Genomic DNA, 20,816 nt, shown 5'->3' with positions numbered 1-20,816 from the left:
ATAAAAATACAAACATACATGGCTTAACCAAATGTTAGATACATTAGTCAAATATTATATACAAGGAAGTTTTATATACCAAGTACTATCTAAAGCTGAAAATTAAACAAATATATTTTGAAAAAAAATATAAATGGGAGATGACACAGATAATAGTTTTTAACATATTAACATAATGGAACATACCAAAATTTTGTGTGACATTTAGTGTGAGTTTAATACCATGAACAAGAGAACTTTCAGAGAAAGAATAAGAAACTTGTCATTTGTAACTATAGTTAATTCCATATGACATTCTCTTCATCTTTTTCTAACAACCTAAATCAGAACAATCTTTACATTAACATAAATAAATATTTACCGATGTAGGTAAAAACCAGAAGCTCTAAACATGATCCTTTTGCCTGCACTGCCTTCACTCTAGACGCTATTAAGTTGTTGAAGCTAGCCTACAAGGTCAAAAAAGTTTTGCAAAAAATGTAAAGCAAAAGATATATGAAAAATTATTATATAAGGTAAATGAGTAAAAGCAACAACCAACATCTGTTAAGATTAAATCGTCAAACAAAACTATGACCAATAACAAGAAACCTTAACAAAAGTAGGCAGACAAAGATGTGAACCATAATGTTCAAATATGGTACCTGCACACGTCCCTCATCCGATCTGTAAATCTTATGAATAACAAAGAATAAAGAATTAAGAATTAGATAAGGGTTTCTGACGAGGCAGGGGACAAACAAACATCAACTGAGTAACACCAAATGATATAAAATTTAGTTACCAAAATATATCATGTACCTGGAAATCAAAGATTAACACAAATATTTGATGTGAACGGTGTTGGAAAAGCGATGTTGGAGGTGGTTGTGCTCCGGAAATAATGGCGGCGATGTTATATCTCAGCTATTTTTGTCTTCATGTTTCTCTCTCTCTGCTTCGTTTTTTTCTAGATCTGAAAGTCGGAACTGAACAAAAGAAGCCACATATTTACTCAAAGGAGAGAAGCCGTTGAATCAACAACACATTAACGAAAGACTTAGAAACTTACTAGGGTGAAACGTCATCAGCGGGAATCGCCGTCATGATGTTGAGGGTTTTGGCTAGGGTTTCTTCTGTTGGAATCGATTTTCAGGAATGGAAAGAAGACGATTATCGGAAGTCGATTTGAGAGATGAGTGCCGATTTGGGCATTGGATTTCAGAACCAAGCATGAGAGGTGACTGGTGAGTGTCGATTTGAATGGGGGGATGAAAATAAGTGGGAGGAGGAACGGGGGAAACGAAATATTTGGGAGGGAATTAACAAAAATCAGCGACCGATATTACCGAGGGAATAGCGTAGGTTTAATTCCGTCTCTAATTCCGTCAGTAGTCCCTTTCTAATCCCTTGCTAACAGGCTAAAATCTATACCTTATATCCACAAACGATTTCCATCGTAGACCCCTTGTAAATCCGTCGCTAATTAGCTAGGGATTCGTTCCATTGCTAATTCCGTCGCTAATGCCTCTTTTTCTAGTAGTGTTTGTCAAACGTAATATTCTATAAAACTTGGGATGATGTTAAGTGAAGCGCGAATGACGTCAATGGTGGGAAGCATCATATTTAACTATTAGTTGCCTTGTTTTCTTATTTCTTTAAGAAAATAGGAAAAATACTTATTTTTTAAATAAATTTTAGTTATTATTAATTAGTCATAGAACAACTTTAACGGTTTACTGAACATATTTTACGTGTTTTTGAACAACAGGTCTTTCCACCTAAACCGGATATGTATATATATGGGGGTTCCCGGTTGAACCGCTTGAACCGGTCGGTCCAGTTTTCAAAACATGCATTGACAATTCAGTCTATAGAAAACTCAAAGACGTCAACAAGTGTGGGCTCTCCAATTTTTTTTTAGTATCCTATTTTTTATATGTTGTTTCCGTAAATCATTATAAAAGTGAGGGTTTCAGTTACTATATTTTGTTAATGAATATTTAAAGTTTTCATTCGAATTACGTACATGCGCATGAGTGTGCGTTGATCAAAGACTTTCCATGCATGTGGAACTATCTCTTTCGAGAAAGAAGCATTTCATTAGAATTAATTTGAATCAATAAATAACGGGCTATTTGACAATTTCCATAAAGCCGCAAGAAATTAATTGACACTTTGAGTAATATATAAGAGGATCTTGATTCTAATCCCCTCCTTCAATTCTGCACATTGTCAAGGCAGTGGCTTTTGGTTGTGAGCATGGTGATGACGAGGACGACCATGATGGTTTGTCTTAGAGGGACCATGATGGTTTGTCTTAGAGGAACGACCTTTAATATGATCAAGTTGGAGTTTATGATTTTTGCCGGAAGGAACATTTTCAGATGCAATTCTTAGCAAATGAGACAACGTGCTCATGGCTTGAGATTGCTGAGAAATGATGTTGCTTGTTGATGGATTTTCTGACAAGGTTATTTCATATCCATCGCAGTAAGAACCCATTCCATCCGCCATAAGCTGCCACACTAAACCACCACCAACAGTTCCTCCAGTTCTGGCCATCATATAAATGTTTCTATAAACAGCATTCAAGTACGAGTCCCTTTTGTTAATGTTATATTCTGGATCTTTGCTAGACTTCCCAAATTCAGCAATCACAAGTGGTTTCTTAAGGATAGTTTTTGAATCCTGGTAATGACTCCACATCCATCTTTGCATAAATGCCATTTGTGACTCTTCATTTTGTCCAGACAACCTGTAGCATAACCAAAATATGAATAGTTACCTGAAATACCCTCTTTTAGTTGCATATATGGCTTTTTTCTATTTATAGATCATGAATGCTCTTGTTTAATGTTATTGAAAATATTACCATTGATCAGGATATGCATGTATGGTGGCAAAATCGATTCCCCTAACAAGATTATTGCTGATGAAATCAGTTCCAACTTGGTAACCGGGGTTTATCTGCTTTCGTTCAGGCATTGTGTCACCATAAAACCCTTCCATGCCAACCTCCAATAGATGGTGTCTATCCAATGATTTGACGAACGAAGCCATTTCTTGAACCCAAACCTGCAACGAAATGTATGTCGTGGTCAGAATTTATATATAAATTACAATTCCTTATAACATATATTAATGTTTAAAGATTCTTGTAATTTATATCTTTACATGCAGTCACTTACATTAACTGTTCTTCCAGAGTAATCAGCCTGGCAGCGGGGCTCGTTTATGAGTTCCCATGCCATGATTGTGGTGTCGTCACGATATGCGACCCTGGTGATAGTATTCACCCTTGTTATAACTCTCTGCATGCAGTCATCGTTATGCATATAAGTTGGGTATGAAAACACAAGTTAGGTCGATATATAAAAAATAAAACATTATTGATGTTGATTCTTCAACTTTTTCTCAACAATTGATGCTGTTGAAGGCTTACTTGGACATGGTTCTTATAATACCCTTTTACTATTGGGTTGGTATAGAAATCGTCGTCACTGTTGATCTGAATGCCAGAACTTCTTGCCCAGTTTACGTATTGTTGTCTCCCTCCAAAGTCTTTGTAATTGTTAACAAAACTTAATATTAACCGAAGACCATATTTTCTTGCTTCTGCCACGACGAAATCTAGTCCCTGCGCTCAAACCAAACCCACGTTTAATGTAAGAACACCATATATACAATATGAAGGAAAGCATGATCAAAACTAGCTAAGAAACGTGTTTGTTGATACCTGAAAAACACGTTCGTCGTACGCTCCTGGTGAAATCTGGAGAGCTTTGTCGCCACCATCAGCAAAAGCCCATGTTCGGCATACAGAAAGACCTGCATTTGCAGCATCTTGTAGGACTTGAGTAACTTTCATCCTCTCGCTTGGATCAGTGGCTACATTCATCATCCAATACGCATTAAAACCATTAAATAGAAAAGGGGACCCATTGAGAACAAAGTTAGGTCCTTTGGTTCGAACAAAGCCGCTTCCTTTACCCCTGTGAACCCTAGCTTCACAAACAGAGACAAGAAGTGCCATGTATAGAACCACAAGAGCGCTCCATGAAAGATGGGAATTTCTAATGAATGAAGCCATTGTTGGTCGAAGGTCTGAATGCATAAGCTGTTGGGAAACGATGCCATATATAATGGGTCGTAGGTAAAGAAGTTTGCTAAATATAGAAATCGAAAAAATATTTGATGAAAGGCAAGAGAGCAGGAATTGAGCCTCGTTTTCGTGTGTTACAAGATGGGCATTACGGCGGTTATAATATTAATATTAATAAGAAAATGACTTATGGGACAAGCAAGTAACGAACCATTGTTGTATCGTATATATGGATGTATAGATGTGGATTTGTTAACCAATTCTGGTATATATCGTTCTTTTCAGTTTTATTTGATATATAACGGTTAAGGAAAGTAAATTACCACATTCTAAAAGTAAAAAAAAGTTATTTTGTACAGATATGCTTGATTCTTTCGGTACAATTATGAGTTTCCAATATCTTACAATAGAAAATATATACGTTATAACAAATGACAGAAACGTAAAAACTATGGTTAGAAGGATTGATAGTCTGTTAGTTGGTTGAAATGGTGAAAGAACGTCAGTTGAAGAAAAGCATGCAACATGGATACTCCCTTTTTCTTTATATTTTTGAATACCAAAAATAGTAAATGCAAACATGTAGGATTTCCATTTGTGGAGTTTTCCAATTGACATGGGTGACGTCTTGAACCAAAATTTGCATGTTAGGTTGGTGTCGTCATTTAAAAGGTATTCTTTTTTAATTACTTATGAAGTGCCTTAAGTTCGAATCCAAATCTACTTAACTAGATGAACCCTCGACTTAGATCTTAGTAAATCGCCATATTGAGCCTCTCGCCCCCTTCTGTTCGATCAAACACCGTCTAATAAGGAGAGTAGAGATAGTTACTTTTATACCTAAGGTATTTTGACAACTAAATCACATATCTGATTAAGAATCCTTTCATTTAAGCCACATGTTGACCTAGAAGCTTAACTAACACCATTTCCGTAAACTTCTAATTGTTTAGTCCTTATATCATGTTAAGACCAATTAACACAAATTTAGTTATTGTGACATTTTTAAGTCCCTCGTTACCTTCTTCACCACTTATGGTCAAATATATCATCCAAAGTCATAATCTTCTTAATTTACTAACTATTTAAAAAACTCAATTTTAACCTTATTTTTTTAAATTATTTTAATAATAATTTTCTGAAATTTTTCAAAAATAAAGGGTGTTGTAGTTACCTCCCACTTAGGATGATCTCGTCATCGGAATCATTGGAGTCCATGAATAACTGTAGGCAACGTTTCTTCATTTTTCTTTTATTTCTCATGTGAGATTTGGTCCCGTAGAATGATTCCACTTCTTCACAATGATCATGTTTGTCATCTTTTTGCTTAGCTTCTTAACCTTTCAATCTACAATCTTCTCGGTCGTGTTCTTCTACAAGCCTTTGTTCTCATCTATAATAACTTCTGCCAATGAAAAAAAATAAACCTTGACGCCAAGCCACTTGAGTAAATAGCATACATGAAGTACATTATGGATCTCATTTAGTTTGTATGGCAACTCTAAATAAATAATCTTGTTCTCCGATCCTTTCAAAAACATTCAATGGTCAAATACATCCCAGGTTCAACTTTCCTCTCATCCCAAAACTAATCACTCCTCTCTAAAATGACATCTTTCGAAACACTTGATCACCTACTTTAAATGTCATCGGACGATTCTTCAAATTTTCATAATTCATTTAACGGTTTTGGGCCCTCAATACTATTTCTTTGATAACCTCAACTTTCTCTTTTACCAAATGAATTAGGCTCAGCCTCATAAACACCTTTTCTCTGGTTTACACAAACAATGTGGTTGTGACAACAAAAAATTTTAAGTATTTGTATATACTTTGTAGAGGTTGTGGATCTAACTTTAAAGTAGATATTGAAGTACATTGATATTCAGAGAACGAAAACTTACTTAAGTTTAATATTGTTGGTGTTTTGTTCAAGCTTGGATATCAAAAAGGGAAATCTCGAGAAAAATCTCGATATTTACGGAAAAGTTACACTTTAGTCCCAAGATTTTTCTTTTAAACGAAAAAATCCTGAAAACCGGCAAAAATTTACACTTTGACCCTTTTTGACCGGTTGAAACCGGTATCAAATTAATTTTGGACTATTTCGTAAACTAACCCAAAATATTGAGACTTTTCTATAAACAAAAATATTAAGACTTTTCTGTAAACAAAAATATTATGACTTTTCTGCAAACAAAACTCTTATTATTATTATTATTATTATTATTAAAAATATAAATAAGAATACTATTTTTTGAACTTGTATTATTAATATTGTTAATAAAACATATAAATGCATTTAAATGAAAACATAATGACATTGTTTAAGGGAGAAGGTGGAGGAGGTGGAGGAGATTGTGATACTTTTAGCATTGAAATCATGAACTTCTGCTTGTATATTTTTACTTTGTATATGGTCATTTCTCATTTGTTATTAGTGTTTTCAATTCAGAATATTAATACTTAATAATTTAAAAGAAATTGCATACTTATACAATTGTTTATAAATAGTTTAAGGTAGAAGGATTTCTCACTTTGTATATAAAATTGTTTAAGGTAGAAAAATTACTTTCCAAATCCAACAGATCCACTACAAACATCTACATAGGTAGCCCATATCAAAATTCAAAAGTGTTAATTACAATATCTTGTTTAATAAAAGTAATAGGAATAATTCAAAAGTATTAATCAAAATTCAAAAGTATTAATCCAAAAAACATGTCCTATTACTTTTTATTAAACAAGATGTTGTAATTAATACTTTTGAATTTTGATATGGGCTACCTATCTATGTAGATGTTTGTAGTGGATCTGTTGGATTTGGAAAGTAATCATTCTACCTTAAACAATTTTATATACAAAGTGAGAAATCCTTCTACCTTAAACTATTTATAAAGAATTTTACAAATATGCAACTTCTTTTAAATTGTTAAGTATTAATATTCTTAATTGAAAACACTAAAAACAAATGTGAAATGACCATATACAAAGTAAAAATATACAAGCAGAAATTCATGATTTCAATACTAAAAGCATCACCATCTCCTCCACCTCCACCCTTAAACAATGTCATTATTTTTTCATTTAAATGCGTTTATTTGTTTTATTAACAATATTAATAATACAAGTTCACAAAATAGTATTCTTATTTATATTTTTAATAATAATAACAACAACAACAACAACAACAACAACAACAACAACAACAACAACAACAACAACAATAATAATAAGGTTATGTCTGCAGAAAAGTCCTAATATTTTTGTTTACAGAAAAGTCATAATATTTTTGTTTATAGAAAAGTCCCAATATTTTGAGTTAGTTTACGAAATAGTCCCAAATTAATTTGGTACCGGTTTCAACCGGTCAAAAATTGTCAAACTGTAAATTTTTGTCGGTTTTCATGACTTTTGTGTTCAAAAAAAAATATTGGGACTAAAGTATAACTTTTCCGTAAATATTGGGATTTTTCTGACAATTTCCCTAACAAAAATCATAAAATCAAGAGATTTTGCAGCGGACACTACTACAAAAAAAAAATTTATAGGACCCGGTTATATTCGTTAAATAACCCGGTTTTGAACCGAGACTTATTGTCGGCGAGTCCTATGTGAAAAAGGCAATAAAACCCGGTTTCAAAACCGGGTTCTATTAGTATTAAAAGGGCGTGCTTTATTTTAACAAACGGGACATATAACTATATCAGAGAGCACAAAACCAGGCCACACAAGGAGATTTGGACACGGTTCTACTAAACCGGCTCAGATACTCAAAACCGAGTCACATAACAATCACTTATGCACCTCTTCCGTTCTAATAACCGGGTCATTTAAGAAAGCTCATTTTTTTTATAATAGTTTTTTATGAAAATAATTAACAAACCGTACATCCAAAATTACATTATGTTAAAATTAGCCACCAATACAACTGAAACTTACATCCAAAACACATATTCAATACAAAAAAATATGTTATGATAAAGAAGGTATGTTAATGTAGACATGTTAAATAACCAACCATTAGTCATTGATATAAACTGATATAAACGTCTTTGTGTGTCACAAAAAAACTCTTTGATTTGGTCATGTCTTACTACATAAAACTTACAAAAAAAAATCAAAAAAGAAATTGTTATCGCATCGAAGTAGGATTGTCCCATAATCAAGAGTAGTTACTATCCTCCATTCTTATTGAAAAACAAACATAACAAAGAATCAATTTTTTTGTCTAATATTTCAAAACACGGTTAATTTTAACAAACAATAATTAAACTAAAAGGAGGATGCTATAAAGATTAACAACTAACCTTAACCCTATATGCACTTTTAAAGAACATCATTCATATAGTTATTCAAAAATTCTCTAGCCCATGTAGCAACAATCGTAACCAACACCTTTTCTTCTAAGGGAGCTTTTTCATTCCAAATGGAACCAAACTATATGAAATATTAAATTAAAACTAATGAATAACGTAACAGATAGTTTCTTGATACAGACATAATGAATATATATATATATATATATATATATATATATATATATATATATATATATATATATATATATATATATATATATTATACCTTAATATACATATTTGGTCAAAGGCTGAATTTTAAGAGGTACAAGCTATTACTACATCATGCATAATGACTTTATGCTGTGAAATCTAATCTGATCAACATCAACTAAATCTCCTTATCGACTTTGACCCAGTCCTTTAATCTTTGATGAAGCCTTCTTGAAGCCCGAGATCGTGGCAAAAATCTTTCAATTCTGGCAATCCCTCCTCTTATATAAGGCACTCTTCTCCTTCTCTGATATCATTTGTCGTTTCTTCCTTCTCTCATTCAGAAAACCCTAACACCACTCACCACCACCGTTTACCCCTGCCACCACAGAACCACCAACACAATAATGGACCCCCTGCTACTCTATCTCGACTAAACTGAGGTAAAACACCCGATTACTCTTTCTATCTCTCTTTATCTGTGTATATTTTCATTAACAGGACCAAACCTATTTGATTTCAGATTTCACGGATCGAGTACACCAACATCACGATGTCAGAACTGGAAGGTTTTATGTCAATTTTCGTGTCTCTTATGTACATAGATCTTATGTTCTTTCACTGATAACATCAAGCAGGTGAAAATATGTTGGTTTTTACTTTCCTTTCTTCATTTTGACACACTTCTGAAAAGATAAGAAATTAGGAAATCCACGGTAAGACCTGAATGCTTCGTTCCTCTCTTCTTCACCCATTCTTTTCGATTTATTGTTTGATTTTTAATCCCTAATATCTCTTTTACATAATCACAGTTTCAAGATTTATCAGCTAAATGGAAAGTGATTTTATGTGTCCGTTAATAGCCATCTTCATATTCTGATATTGACATACTTTTTCTCTCTTTACACGAAATCGTAAAAAATAGGTAGCCAACATCGAGGTATGTGTGAAATCGCCATTTTCATGGCCAGAAAAGACCGATTTTGTTTATGCTTGTTTAAAAATCAGAGTAACATTTTAAATAAAAGTGTTGCGGAATTTGTCCCAAAACAAAATATGATAAAGATTTATCAAAAGCATTTCCAAAGAAATGTATTTCATTAAAAGACTCGGTATGTCATGCTCGATACAGAACAAAATCATAAACAGTACAACATAAGCCTTACTACATTATTTCGTATTTTACAGGCCTATAATCCCTAATCTCTCATCCAAACATCTATGTTCATGCGCCACTACCTGTAATACAAGAAACTGAGTAGGTCAGGCTTGCGAGCCTGGTGAGCACATAGGGTTTTCAACCCACAATAAATAAGTTTATCAACTTTATCAAACCAAACAAACCCGATTACTCGTTCCCGTTATCCTCACTTTACGTCCCTAAAACATCTAACACAAGGGACCTAGTCTAAGGACTTTCATCGGGGTGACAACACATGCTTCGGGGGTTCCTCAGCAATTAATGTCAAATAAGGCAACCATGTGGGGGATGGAGTACTGTTGGTAAACACACAGTTCAAATAAACACCTACAGGTTGCGAGCCTGCTAGCGTTCCACTGGACTGTCTAGAATAGTCTATGGTCGTCATCTATACTCCGCTAGATGACTGGATCATCAATAACATCTATAACGAGGCCTCTCATTATTTTATTTTGTCACACAGCAACTATTACATCTACCCATGTTTTACCCAACACATTTTGTAGATATAAAATAAGTATACAGTTTAAATCATTTAAAACGTGTATAAAATCGTTCATCAAGCATAGATAGCAAGTATACAGATAATATGCACACGTAGCACGTAATTTATATAAAATACTTCATATCTATGTGTAAGATGAAAGTAACTATGCACTCACCTGAAAGGTGGTGACTCTTCACTTGAACAGCGCTTCGTTATCTCAAAATAATTTTCCCTCGACAAAACCTAGTATCAATACCACTAGGGTTTAGTCTAACGTTAATCGCGACTAATTAATAGTCTAGCTATTATTATTATTATATAAGCGTTAAACAACACTCTATATAGCTCATAATAATAGCCCAAATAATTATTTTAAGGACCTAATAACATTACTATAATTATTTAAAAGCTATATTAAAATTTTCATAGGCGTAGCTCACTTACAGCGAACCGAAAGACCCTTTTTTTCTCGGGACTCCGGGAGCCTCGGGGCTTCCTTTGGGTGCTAGGGGTTTTTCCTAGGGTTTAGGGGTGGTTTGGGATCTTAGAGAGAGAAAGAAATTAGAGAGAGAAAGAGAATTGGTGTGATTTCCTCGGCAGCCTTCGCAGCCTATTTATAGGCGCTGGACTTCGGACCTACGCTGCGCGTTCAGCAAGTTACGCGGGGCGTAACTTCGGATAGGGTACAGGTGGCGAGGCTTCGGTGGGGCTACGTGGCCATCTCTCGGACCGCACAAGATCAAGTACGCCGAGCGTACCCAATTTCGGATGCGGGGCGTAGCGAAGGGGCAACGTGTCCTTTATCCGAAGCGAGACCGTGGGGAGCAAGCAACGGCTAGGATCTTGCCACGTCATCACAGTTTCGCAAATTGCACACTTAACTTCTAAAAATCATAACTTTCGCATACGAGCTCAGTTTTCGACGTTCTTTATATCCACGCGTAGGCGGGAACGTACTCTACAACTTTCGTTTAGACTCCGTCGGCTAATTTTGACTTTATTTTAAAAGTTATATTTTTAACAGGCTGAGACAGGATTGGTCTATTAAAAATTCATAACTTCTTCATCCGACGTCCGTTTTCGTCCGTCTTTTTATCGTTACGCTACTATTAATGAGATCTTCGATTCTCGTTTAGGTTGTGTCGGCTAAAAACCGCTCGATCTAATATTCGAACTTCGGGCTGTACACTGTCAAGCCGAAACTTCGAAAAATCATAATTTCCTCATACGAAGTCAGATTTGGGTGTTCTTTTTATGGACGCTCTCGGTTTAACATATTCTACAACTTTCGTTTAGATTGCTAAGGCTAAAAGTCGCTCTACCGTAAATTCACTATTTACGCTTCCCGGTATTGTGCCGGTTCCATCGCGAAACTTCGATGGGTCATAACTTCTTCGTTATAACTCGGATTTCGGTGTTCATTATATCTCCGGAATCCTTGTTTCGAACACTATAACTTTATGTAAAGATATCGGGTTTATCTCACACTTTAATTTTGACGCTTATTTTTATTCTTTATTAATTATACATTTATAAATAAATAATAAGCATATAAATTCACATAATTCACATAATACTCAAATATTTCATCTTTATTACTTCAAAAGAGTTACAATAGTTGACCTAGACTATTACATCATCTAAAATGCTTAGCCCTGAAACACGGGCGTTACAATTATCTCCCTCTTAGGATGATTCCGTCCCGGAATCATGCATCAGCAAACAGATGCGGATAGCGACTCATCATGTCACTCTTTGTTTCCCAAGTGAGATTCGGCCCATTCTAATGTTTCCAACGGACTAGCACTAAGTCGACCATCTTGCGTCGTAACTTCGTTGTCTTACGGTCAACAATTGCCTCGGGCTCTTCAATCAGCCTCTTGTTCTCATCCATTCTTAATTCTGAGATTGGAATTATGTCGGGAACTTCTCCCGTGAATTTCCTCAGATAACACACATGGAAAGTGTTATGAATACCATCTAGTTCTTCAGGCAATTCGAGCTTGTAAGCTTGGTTCCCAATCTTCTGAAGAACTTTGAACGGTCCAATAAACCTTAGACTCAACTGTCCTCGTTTTACGAATCTTATAAGTCCCTTCCACGGTGAGACTTTAAGCAAAACCGAATCCCCAACTTCGAAGGTCATCGATCGTCTTTTCTTGTCAGCGTAGCTCTTCTGACGATCCTGAGCTGCTAACATCCTTTCCCTGATCACCTTCAACTTCTCAGCAGTCTCATGGACTATCTCGGGGCCCATATACTGCTTTTCTCCGGCCTCAAGCCAACAAGACGGCGTACGACACTTTTGTCCTTACAAAGCTTGATAGGGTGCCATCTTGATGCTCGAGTGGAAACTGTTGTTGTAGGAAAATTCTACCAAAGGTAAGTGCTCATCCTAGTTCCCTTGGAACTCCAGGGTACATGCTCTCAGCGTATCTTCCAATGTTTGAATCGTTCTTTTGCTCTGACCATCAGTCTGCGGATGGTAAATTGTACTCAGACACAACTTCGTACCCAATTCCTCTTGTAGACTCCTCCAAAACCTCGACGTGAAACGACTATCACGATCAGATACAATCGTTAGAGGAACACCGTGAAGTCTTACTATCTCCTTCGCGTAAGCATTTGCAAGCTTATCCATAGACCACCTTTCGTTGTTAGCTATGAAGTGTGCACTCTTTGTGAAACGATCCACGACTACCCAAATCATGTCGTGACCGCTCTTCGTCCTGGGCAGTTTAGTCACAAAATCCATGGTGATGCCTTCCCATTTACCCATGGGTACAGGTAAGGGTTCTAAACTCCCGTATGGTTTCTGATGTTGTGCCTTGACTCTTGCACAAGTTACACACTCGGCCACATACTTTGCAACATCGAGCTTCATCGTCGGCCACCAGTAGTAGGGTTTTAGGTCCCTATACATTTTTGTGCTGCCGGGATGAATTGAGCGATTAATGTCGATTATTCAGAAAAGAAGAGCTGGTTTGTTGCATGTTGTCAAGCTTTATCAGGTGATTAGTGTTTAGATTTTAGTCTCTTTATAAATTTTTAATACTGTGATCATGCTTCATGGGCTGAGTTTTGGATGGTGTAATGAAATAAGTTGAGACACATTGAAATAACTTGAACTAAATTAGTCACATTTTAGTTTGTGTAACAATTGTGAATAATGAGTATATGTTTTACTGTTTTTCTTTATGCAGTCAAGCATCAGAGTTCCATACATCAAAAGTGCACTGGAAGGGTACAATGGTGAATTTGCATCACTGATCAAGGAAAGATACATGGAGCGCCTTAATTTTTAGACTAATGATGAACACATAAACAAGTTCATTGGTCTTGTGGAAGTTTCAGTTGATCTTGATCAACTTGAAAATGGAGAGTACATGATTTCACCTGGTTATGACTCTCAATTATCAGCCCTAAAAGACGAACAAGAATCACTAGAACAACAAATACACAATTTACATAGAAAAACAGGTGATGACCTTGATCTGGCTCTTGACAAGGGTTTAAAGCTGGATAAAGGCACACAATTTGGACATGTTTTTAAAATCACAAAAAAGGAAGAACCAAAAGTGAGAAATAAGCTTGCTGCCCAATTTGCTGTTCTTGAAACCCGAAAAGATGGTGTAAAGTTTACAAATACAAAATTAAAAAAATTAGGAGATGAATACCAAAAGATTCTAGAAGAATATAAAAGTTGTCAGAAGGAACTGGTCACCCGAGTTGTTGAAACAACAACTACTTTCTCTGAGATAGCTACACTTTACTGTATCATCTTCCTTCTGTAATGGGCAAAATGGTCATAAACTAATCCTTTTATACAGGTGTTTGAGGGTTTGGCTATGTTGCTTGCTGAGCTGGATGTCTTGCTAAGTTTTGCTGACCTGGCAGCTAGCAGCCCCACCCCTTATACCACACCAGAAATCACACCTTCGGTAACAATTTTAGAATTTCCTCTTTTTTGTTTTCTCTTTATGTGGTTGATGATAATTTTTTTAAGGATATGTTTTAATTACGATTTTTCCATTGACAGGATACAGACGATATTATATTAGAAAACAATAGACACCCTTGTGTGGAAGCTCAAGATTGGGTGACTTTTATACCAAATGATTGCAAACTTGTAAGATCTCTTGCAATTTAGAGCATATTTCTGGTTATTTAAAAAAAGTGGGACTGATTTATTATTTTTATTTTTGGAAAATACTAGGTGAGGGGAGAGAGTTGGTTTCAGATTATAACGAGCCCCAACATGGGTGGAAAATCTACATTTATACGTCAGGTAGGCATTGAGTGAATTTAGTTTTTATTATTTGGTTGGATATATATATATATATATATATATATATATATATATATATATATATATATATATATATATATATATATATATATATATATATATATATATATATATATATATATATATTTGAAATAATGATTTTTTGTAGTTTATTTTTACAAGGTTGGTGTGAACATTCTTATGGCACAAGTTGGATGTTTTGTTCCTTTTGATAAAGCTTATATTTCTATCCGTGACTGTATTTTTGCTCGTGTTGGTGCTGGTGACTGTCAGGTAAATTACCTTTTTTTATAAAATTAAATTTTAGTTGTTTATTATTTTATTGTTAAATAAATAGGGATCTTTATGCTCATTGGCTGTTTTTTTTAATATTATATGTAAACTGGCAGTATGGGTAATGATTTCTTTCTGGATAAAGTGTTGTAGACATAGAATCTGTTTCTTTTCGAGTCTGAATGAGACTAAATGACCATTTTACCCTTTAATTTGAAAAAACAAAGTGGTTGAAATTGAAAGGAAAAGAGAATTAAGGCAAATAGGTAAAGGATCCGATTAATGTCTGAATACATTAACATAGGTTTTTGGCTTGACATATAAAGTCATTCTGTCCAGATTAAGTCAAAAAGAAACAACTATATATAATTATCCTGATTAAGTGCTTAACCCATTAAGTAAAAAAGACACAGCCCCTGAATCTTTGAAATATTTTGTTTATTCAGTGATACACAGTTACATGGAGTTTCTACCTTTATGCAAGAAATGCTGGAAACAGCTTCAATTTTAAAAGGTGCAACTGACAAATCACTAATTATTATCGATGAATTGGGTCATGGAACTTCAACTTATGATGGATTTGGTTAGTTTCATTTCATGTTTTTTTCCTAGAGTTCTATGCATAAATTCATAAATGATTGATTCTTATTGATTGATTTATTTTATATTATATATATTAATATTAATATTAATTTCAGGTTTGGCTTTGGCTATTTGTGAGCACTTGGTTGAAATGATAAAAGCAGCCACTCTATTTGCTGATTATGTGTAACTATGTTGACTTTCAGCTCTACATTGAATAATATTTCAATTTTTAAGTCTTAAATTGACCGTGTTCTTTATTTTATGTTATGTATGCAACACAATTATAGATATTATTTCAAGATATAGAAAGATAATTGGATAGATTTGTCATGTACATAGCTAATATAGGAACAAATGAAAGAAATATGCTATAAAAATAAGATAAATCAATATATTGTTTATACATTTGTCATCCTATAAAAATAAGATAAATCAATATATTGTTTATACATTTATCAACCTGTCCACCGGACGGGTACGACACTAGTTTTACCTGTTTTTGACCAAGCAATCCTGTTTTGACCGGTTGTATTATGACTGGTTTCGGTTCAACCGATTGAATCGGTGAGTTTCAGTTTTCAAAAATATTTATAAAAATACAAACATACATGGCTTAACCAAATGTTAGATACATTAGTCAAATATTATATACAAGGAAGTTTTATATACCAAGTACTATCTAAAGCTGAAAATTAAACAAATATATTTTGAAAAAAAATATAAATGGGAGATGACACAGATAATAGTTTTTAACATATTAACATAATGGAACATACCAAAATTTTGTGTGACATTTAGTGTGAGTTTAATACCATGAACAAGAGAACTTTCAGAGAAAGAATAAGAAACTTGTCATTTGTAACTATAGTTAATTCCATATGACATTCTCTTCATCTTTTTCTAACAACCTAAATCAGAACAATCTTTACATTAACATAAATAAATATTTACCGATGTAGGTAAAAACCAGAAGCTCTAAACATGATCCTTTTGCCTGCACTGCCTTCACTCTAGACGCTATTAAGTTGTTGAAGCTAGCCTACAAGGTCAAAAAAGTTTTGCAAAAAATGTAAAGCAAAAGATATATGAAAAATTATTATATAAGGTAAATGAGTAAAAGCAACAACCAACATCTGTTAAGATTAAATCGTCAAACAAAACTATGACCAATAACAAGAAACCTTAACAAAAGTAGGCAGACAAAGATGTGAACCATAATGTTCAAATATGGTACCTGCACACGTCCCTCATCCGATCTGTAAATCTTATGAATAACAAAGAATAAAGAATTAAGAATTAGATAAGGGTTTCTGACGAGGCAGGGGACAAACAAACATCAACTGAGTAACACCAAATGATATAAAATTTAGTTACCAAAATATATCATGTACCTGGAAATCAAAGATTAACACAAATATTTGATGTGAACGGTGTTGGAAAAGCGATGTTGGAGGTGGTTGTGCTCCGGAAATAATGGCGGCGATGTTATATCTCAGCTATTTTTGTCTTCATGTTTCTCTCTCTCTGCTTCGTTTTTTTCTAGATCTGAAAGTCGGAACTGAACAAAAGAAGCCACATATTTACTCAAAGGAGAGAAGCCGTTGAATCAACAACACATTAACGAAAGACTTAGAAACTTACTAGGGTGAAACGTCATCAGCGGGAATCGCCGTCATGATGTTGAGGGTTTTGGCTAGGGTTTCTTCTGTTGGAATCGATTTTCAGGAATGGAAAGAAGACGATTATCGGAAGTCGATTTGAGAGATGAGTGCCGATTTGGGCATTGGATTTCAGAACCAAGCATGAGAGGTGACTGGTGAGTGTCGATTTGAATGGGGGGATGAAAATAAGTGGGAGGAGGAACGGGGGAAACGAAATATTTGGGAGGGAATTAACAAAAATCAGCGACCGATATTACCGAGGGAATAGCGTAGGTTTAATTCCGTCTCTAATTCCGTCAGTAGTCCCTTTCTAATCCCTTGCTAACAGGCTAAAATCTATACCTTATATCCACAAACGATTTCCATCGTAGACCCCTTGTAAATCCGTCGCTAATTAGCTAGGGATTCGTTCCATTGCTAATTCCGTCGCTAATGCCTCTTTTTCTAGTAGTGTTTGTCAAACGTAATATTCTATAAAACTTGGGATGATGTTAAGTGAAGCGCGAATGACGTCAATGGTGGGAAGCATCATATTTAACTATTAGTTGCCTTGTTTTCTTATTTCTTTAAGAAAATAGGAAAAATACTTATTTTTTAAATAAATTTTAGTTATTATTAATTAGTCATAGAACAACTTTAACGGTTTACTGAACATATTTTACGTGTTTTTGAACAACAGGTCTTTCCACCTAAACCGGATATGTATATATATGGGGGTTCCCGGTTGAACCGCTTGAACCGGTCGGTCCAGTTTTCAAAACATGCATTGACAATTCAGTCTATAGAAAACTCAAAGACGTCAACAAGTGTGGGCTCTCCAATTTTTTTTTAGTATCCTATTTTTTATATGTTGTTTCCGTAAATCATTATAAAAGTGAGGGTTTCAGTTACTATATTTTGTTAATGAATATTTAAAGTTTTCATTCGAATTACGTACATGCGCATGAGTGTGCGTTGATCAAAGACTTTCCATGCATGTGGAACTATCTCTTTCGAGAAAGAAGCATTTCATTAGAATTAATTTGAATCAATAAATAACGGGCTATTTGACAATTTCCATAAAGCCGCAAGAAATTAATTGACACTTTGAGTAATATATAAGAGGATCTTGATTCTAATCCCCTCCTTCAATTCTGCACATTGTCAAGGCAGTGGCTTTTGGTTGTGAGCATGGTGATGACGAGGACGACCATGATGGTTTGTCTTAGAGGGACCATGATGGTTTGTCTTAGAGGAACGACCTTTAATATGATCAAGTTGGAGTTTATGATTTTTGCCGGAAGGAACATTTTCAGATGCAATTCTTAGCAAATGAGACAACGTGCTCATGGCTTGAGATTGCTGAGAAATGATGTTGCTTGTTGATGGATTTTCTGACAAGGTTATTTCATATCCATCGCAGTAAGAACCCATTCCATCCGCCATAAGCTGCCACACTAAACCACCACCAACAGTTCCTCCAGTTCTGGCCATCATATAAATGTTTCTATAAACAGCATTCAAGTACGAGTCCCTTTTGTTAATGTTATATTCTGGATCTTTGCTAGACTTCCCAAATTCAGCAATCACAAGTGGTTTCTTAAGGATAGTTTTTGAATCCTGGTAATGACTCCACATCCATCTTTGCATAAATGCCATTTGTGACTCTTCATTTTGTCCAGACAACCTGTAGCATAACCAAAATATGAATAGTTACCTGAAATACCCTCTTTTAGTTGCATATATGGCTTTTTTCTATTTATAGATCATGAATGCTCTTGTTTAATGTTATTGAAAATATTACCATTGATCAGGATATGCATGTATGGTGGCAAAATCGATTCCCCTAACAAGATTATTGCTGATGAAATCAGTTCCAACTTGGTAACCGGGGTTTATCTGCTTTCGTTCAGGCATTGTGTCACCATAAAACCCTTCCATGCCAACCTCCAATAGATGGTGTCTATCCAATGATTTGACGAACGAAGCCATTTCTTGAACCCAAACCTGCAACGAAATGTATGTCGTGGTCAGAATTTATATATAAATTACAATTCCTTATAACATATATTAATGTTTAAAGATTCTTGTAATTTATATCTTTACATGCAGTCACTTACATTAACTGTTCTTCCAGAGTAATCAGCCTGGCAGCGGGGCTCGTTTATGAGTTCCCATGCCATGATTGTGGTGTCGTCACGATATGCGACCCTGGTGATAGTATTCACCCTTGTTATAACTCTCTGCATGCAGTCATCGTTATGCATATAAGTTGGGTATGAAAACACAAGTTAGGTCGATATATAAAAAATAAAACATTATTGATGTTGATTCTTCAACTTTTTCTCAACAATTGATGCTGTTGAAGGCTTACTTGGACATGGTTCTTATAATACCCTTTTACTATTGGGTTGGTATAGAAATCGTCGTCACTGTTGATCTGAATGCCAGAACTTCTTGCCCAGTTTACGTATTGTTGTCTCCCTCCAAAGTCTTTGTAATTGTTAACAAAACTTAATATTAACCGAAGACCATATTTTCTTGCTTCTGCCACGACGAAATCTAGTCCCTGCGCTCAAACCAAACCCACGTTTAATGTAAGAACACCATATATACAATATGAAGGAAAGCATGATCAAAACTAGCTAAGAAACGTGTTTGTTGATACCTGAAAAACACGTTCGTCGTACGCTCCTGGTGAAATCTGGAGAGCTTTGTCGCCACCATCAGCAAAAGCCCATGTTCGGCATACAGAAAGACCTGCATTTGCAGCATCTTGTAGGACTTGAGTAACTTTCATCCTCTCGCTTGGATCAGTGGCTACATTCATCATCCAATACGCATTAAAACCATTAAATAGAAAAGGGGACCCATTGAGAACAAAGTTAGGTCCTTTGGTTCGAACAAAGCCGCTTCCTTTACCCCTGTGAACCCTAGCTTCACAAACAGAGACAAGAAGTGCCATGTATAGAACCACAAGAGCGCTCCATGAAAGATGGGAATTTCTAATGAATGAAGCCATTGTTGGTCGAAGGTCTGAATGCATAAGCTGTTGGGAAACGATGCCATATATAATGGGTCGTAGGTAAAGAAGTTTGCTAAATATAGAAATCGAAAAAATATTTGATGAAAGGCAAGAGAGCAGGAATTGAGCCTCGTTTTCGTGTGTTACAAGATGGGCATTACGGCGGTTATAATATTAATATTAATAAGAAAATGACTTATGGGACAAGCAAGTAACGAACCATTGTTGTATCGTATATATGGATGTATAGATGTGGATTTGTTAACCAATTCTGGTATATATCGTTCTTTTCAGTTTTATTTGATATATAACGGTTAAGGAAAGTAAATTACCACATTCTAAAAGTAAAAAAAAGTTATTTTGTACAGATATGCTTGATTCTTTCGGTACAATTATGAGTTTCCAATATCTTACAATAGAAAATATATACGTTATAACAAATGACAGAAACGTAAAAACTATGGTTAGAAGGATTGATAGTCTGTTAGTTGGTTGAAATGGTGAAAGAACGTCAGTTGAAGAAAAGCATGCAACATGGATACTCCCTTTTTCTTTATATTTTTGAATACCAAAAATAGTAAATGCAAACATGTAGGATTTCCATTTGTGGAGTTTTCCAATTGACATGGGTGACGTCTTGAACCAAAATTTGCATGTTAGGTTGGTGTCGTCATTTAAAAGGTATTCTTTTTTAATTA

At 34.8% G+C, this 20,816-nt stretch overlaps 2 protein-coding genes and 1 pseudogene across 2 annotated transcripts; 1 reads left to right on the top strand and 2 right to left on the bottom strand.

Annotated features, from left to right (window-relative positions):
• Nucleotides 1-2,114: 2,114 nt before the first annotated feature.
• LOC145168940 (mannan endo-1,4-beta-mannosidase 5-like) lies at nt 2,115-4,096 on the bottom strand. Its single transcript, XM_079087580.1, has 5 exons — nt 3,719-4,096; nt 3,425-3,619; nt 3,171-3,293; nt 2,855-3,057; nt 2,115-2,737 (listed from the first exon to the last, which is right to left on the bottom strand). Exons 1-5 carry the CDS (start codon nt 4,094-4,096, stop codon nt 2,215-2,217), a joined length of 1,422 nt encoding a protein of 473 aa, XP_078943706.1. The 3' UTR covers nt 2,115-2,214.
• Nucleotides 4,097-4,273: 177 nt separating this feature from the next.
• LOC145106173 (DNA mismatch repair protein MSH2-like) lies at nt 4,274-15,640 on the top strand (annotated as a pseudogene).
• A 2,517-nt stretch (nt 15,641-18,157) lies between these two features.
• LOC145168939 (mannan endo-1,4-beta-mannosidase 5-like) lies at nt 18,158-20,139 on the bottom strand. The gene is made up of 5 exons (XM_079087579.1): nt 19,762-20,139; nt 19,468-19,662; nt 19,214-19,336; nt 18,898-19,100; nt 18,158-18,780 (listed from the first exon to the last, which is right to left on the bottom strand). The coding sequence occupies exons 1-5, from the start codon at nt 20,137-20,139 to the stop codon at nt 18,258-18,260; spliced, it is 1,422 nt and encodes a 473-aa protein (XP_078943705.1). The 3' UTR covers nt 18,158-18,257.
• Nucleotides 20,140-20,816: the final 677 nt, after the last annotated feature.

This window comes from Lactuca virosa, chromosome 4 (assembly GCF_052849685.1).
Source record: "Lactuca virosa cultivar CGN04683 chromosome 4, Lactuca_virosa_CGN04683_v6, whole genome shotgun sequence".
In the NCBI taxonomy this organism is placed as follows: Eukaryota; Viridiplantae; Streptophyta; class Magnoliopsida; order Asterales; family Asteraceae; genus Lactuca; species Lactuca virosa.
Note: the sequence above shows the minus strand (reverse complement) of the source record. Positions and strands in the feature narration are given on the sequence as shown.

Bases quoted from the DNA above. Each gene is read 5' to 3' on its own strand.
- LOC145168940 (XM_079087580.1), bottom strand. From the start codon at position 4,096: ATGCATTCAGACCTTCGACCAACAATGGCTTCATTCATTAGAAATTCC. The intron at 3,620-3,718 runs GTATCAACAAAC...GTTTGAGCGCAG, and splicing joins ACGACGAACGTGTTTTTCAG to GGACTAGATTTCGTCGTGGC. The intron at 2,738-2,854 runs GTAATATTTTCA...GTTATGCTACAG, and splicing joins CATGCATATCCTGATCAATG to GTTGTCTGGACAAAATGAAG.
- LOC145168939 (XM_079087579.1), bottom strand. From the start codon at position 20,139: ATGCATTCAGACCTTCGACCAACAATGGCTTCATTCATTAGAAATTCC. The intron at 19,337-19,467 runs GTAAGCCTTCAA...GACTGCATGCAG, and splicing joins ATTATAAGAACCATGTCCAA to AGAGTTATAACAAGGGTGAA. The intron at 18,781-18,897 runs GTAATATTTTCA...GTTATGCTACAG, and splicing joins CATGCATATCCTGATCAATG to GTTGTCTGGACAAAATGAAG.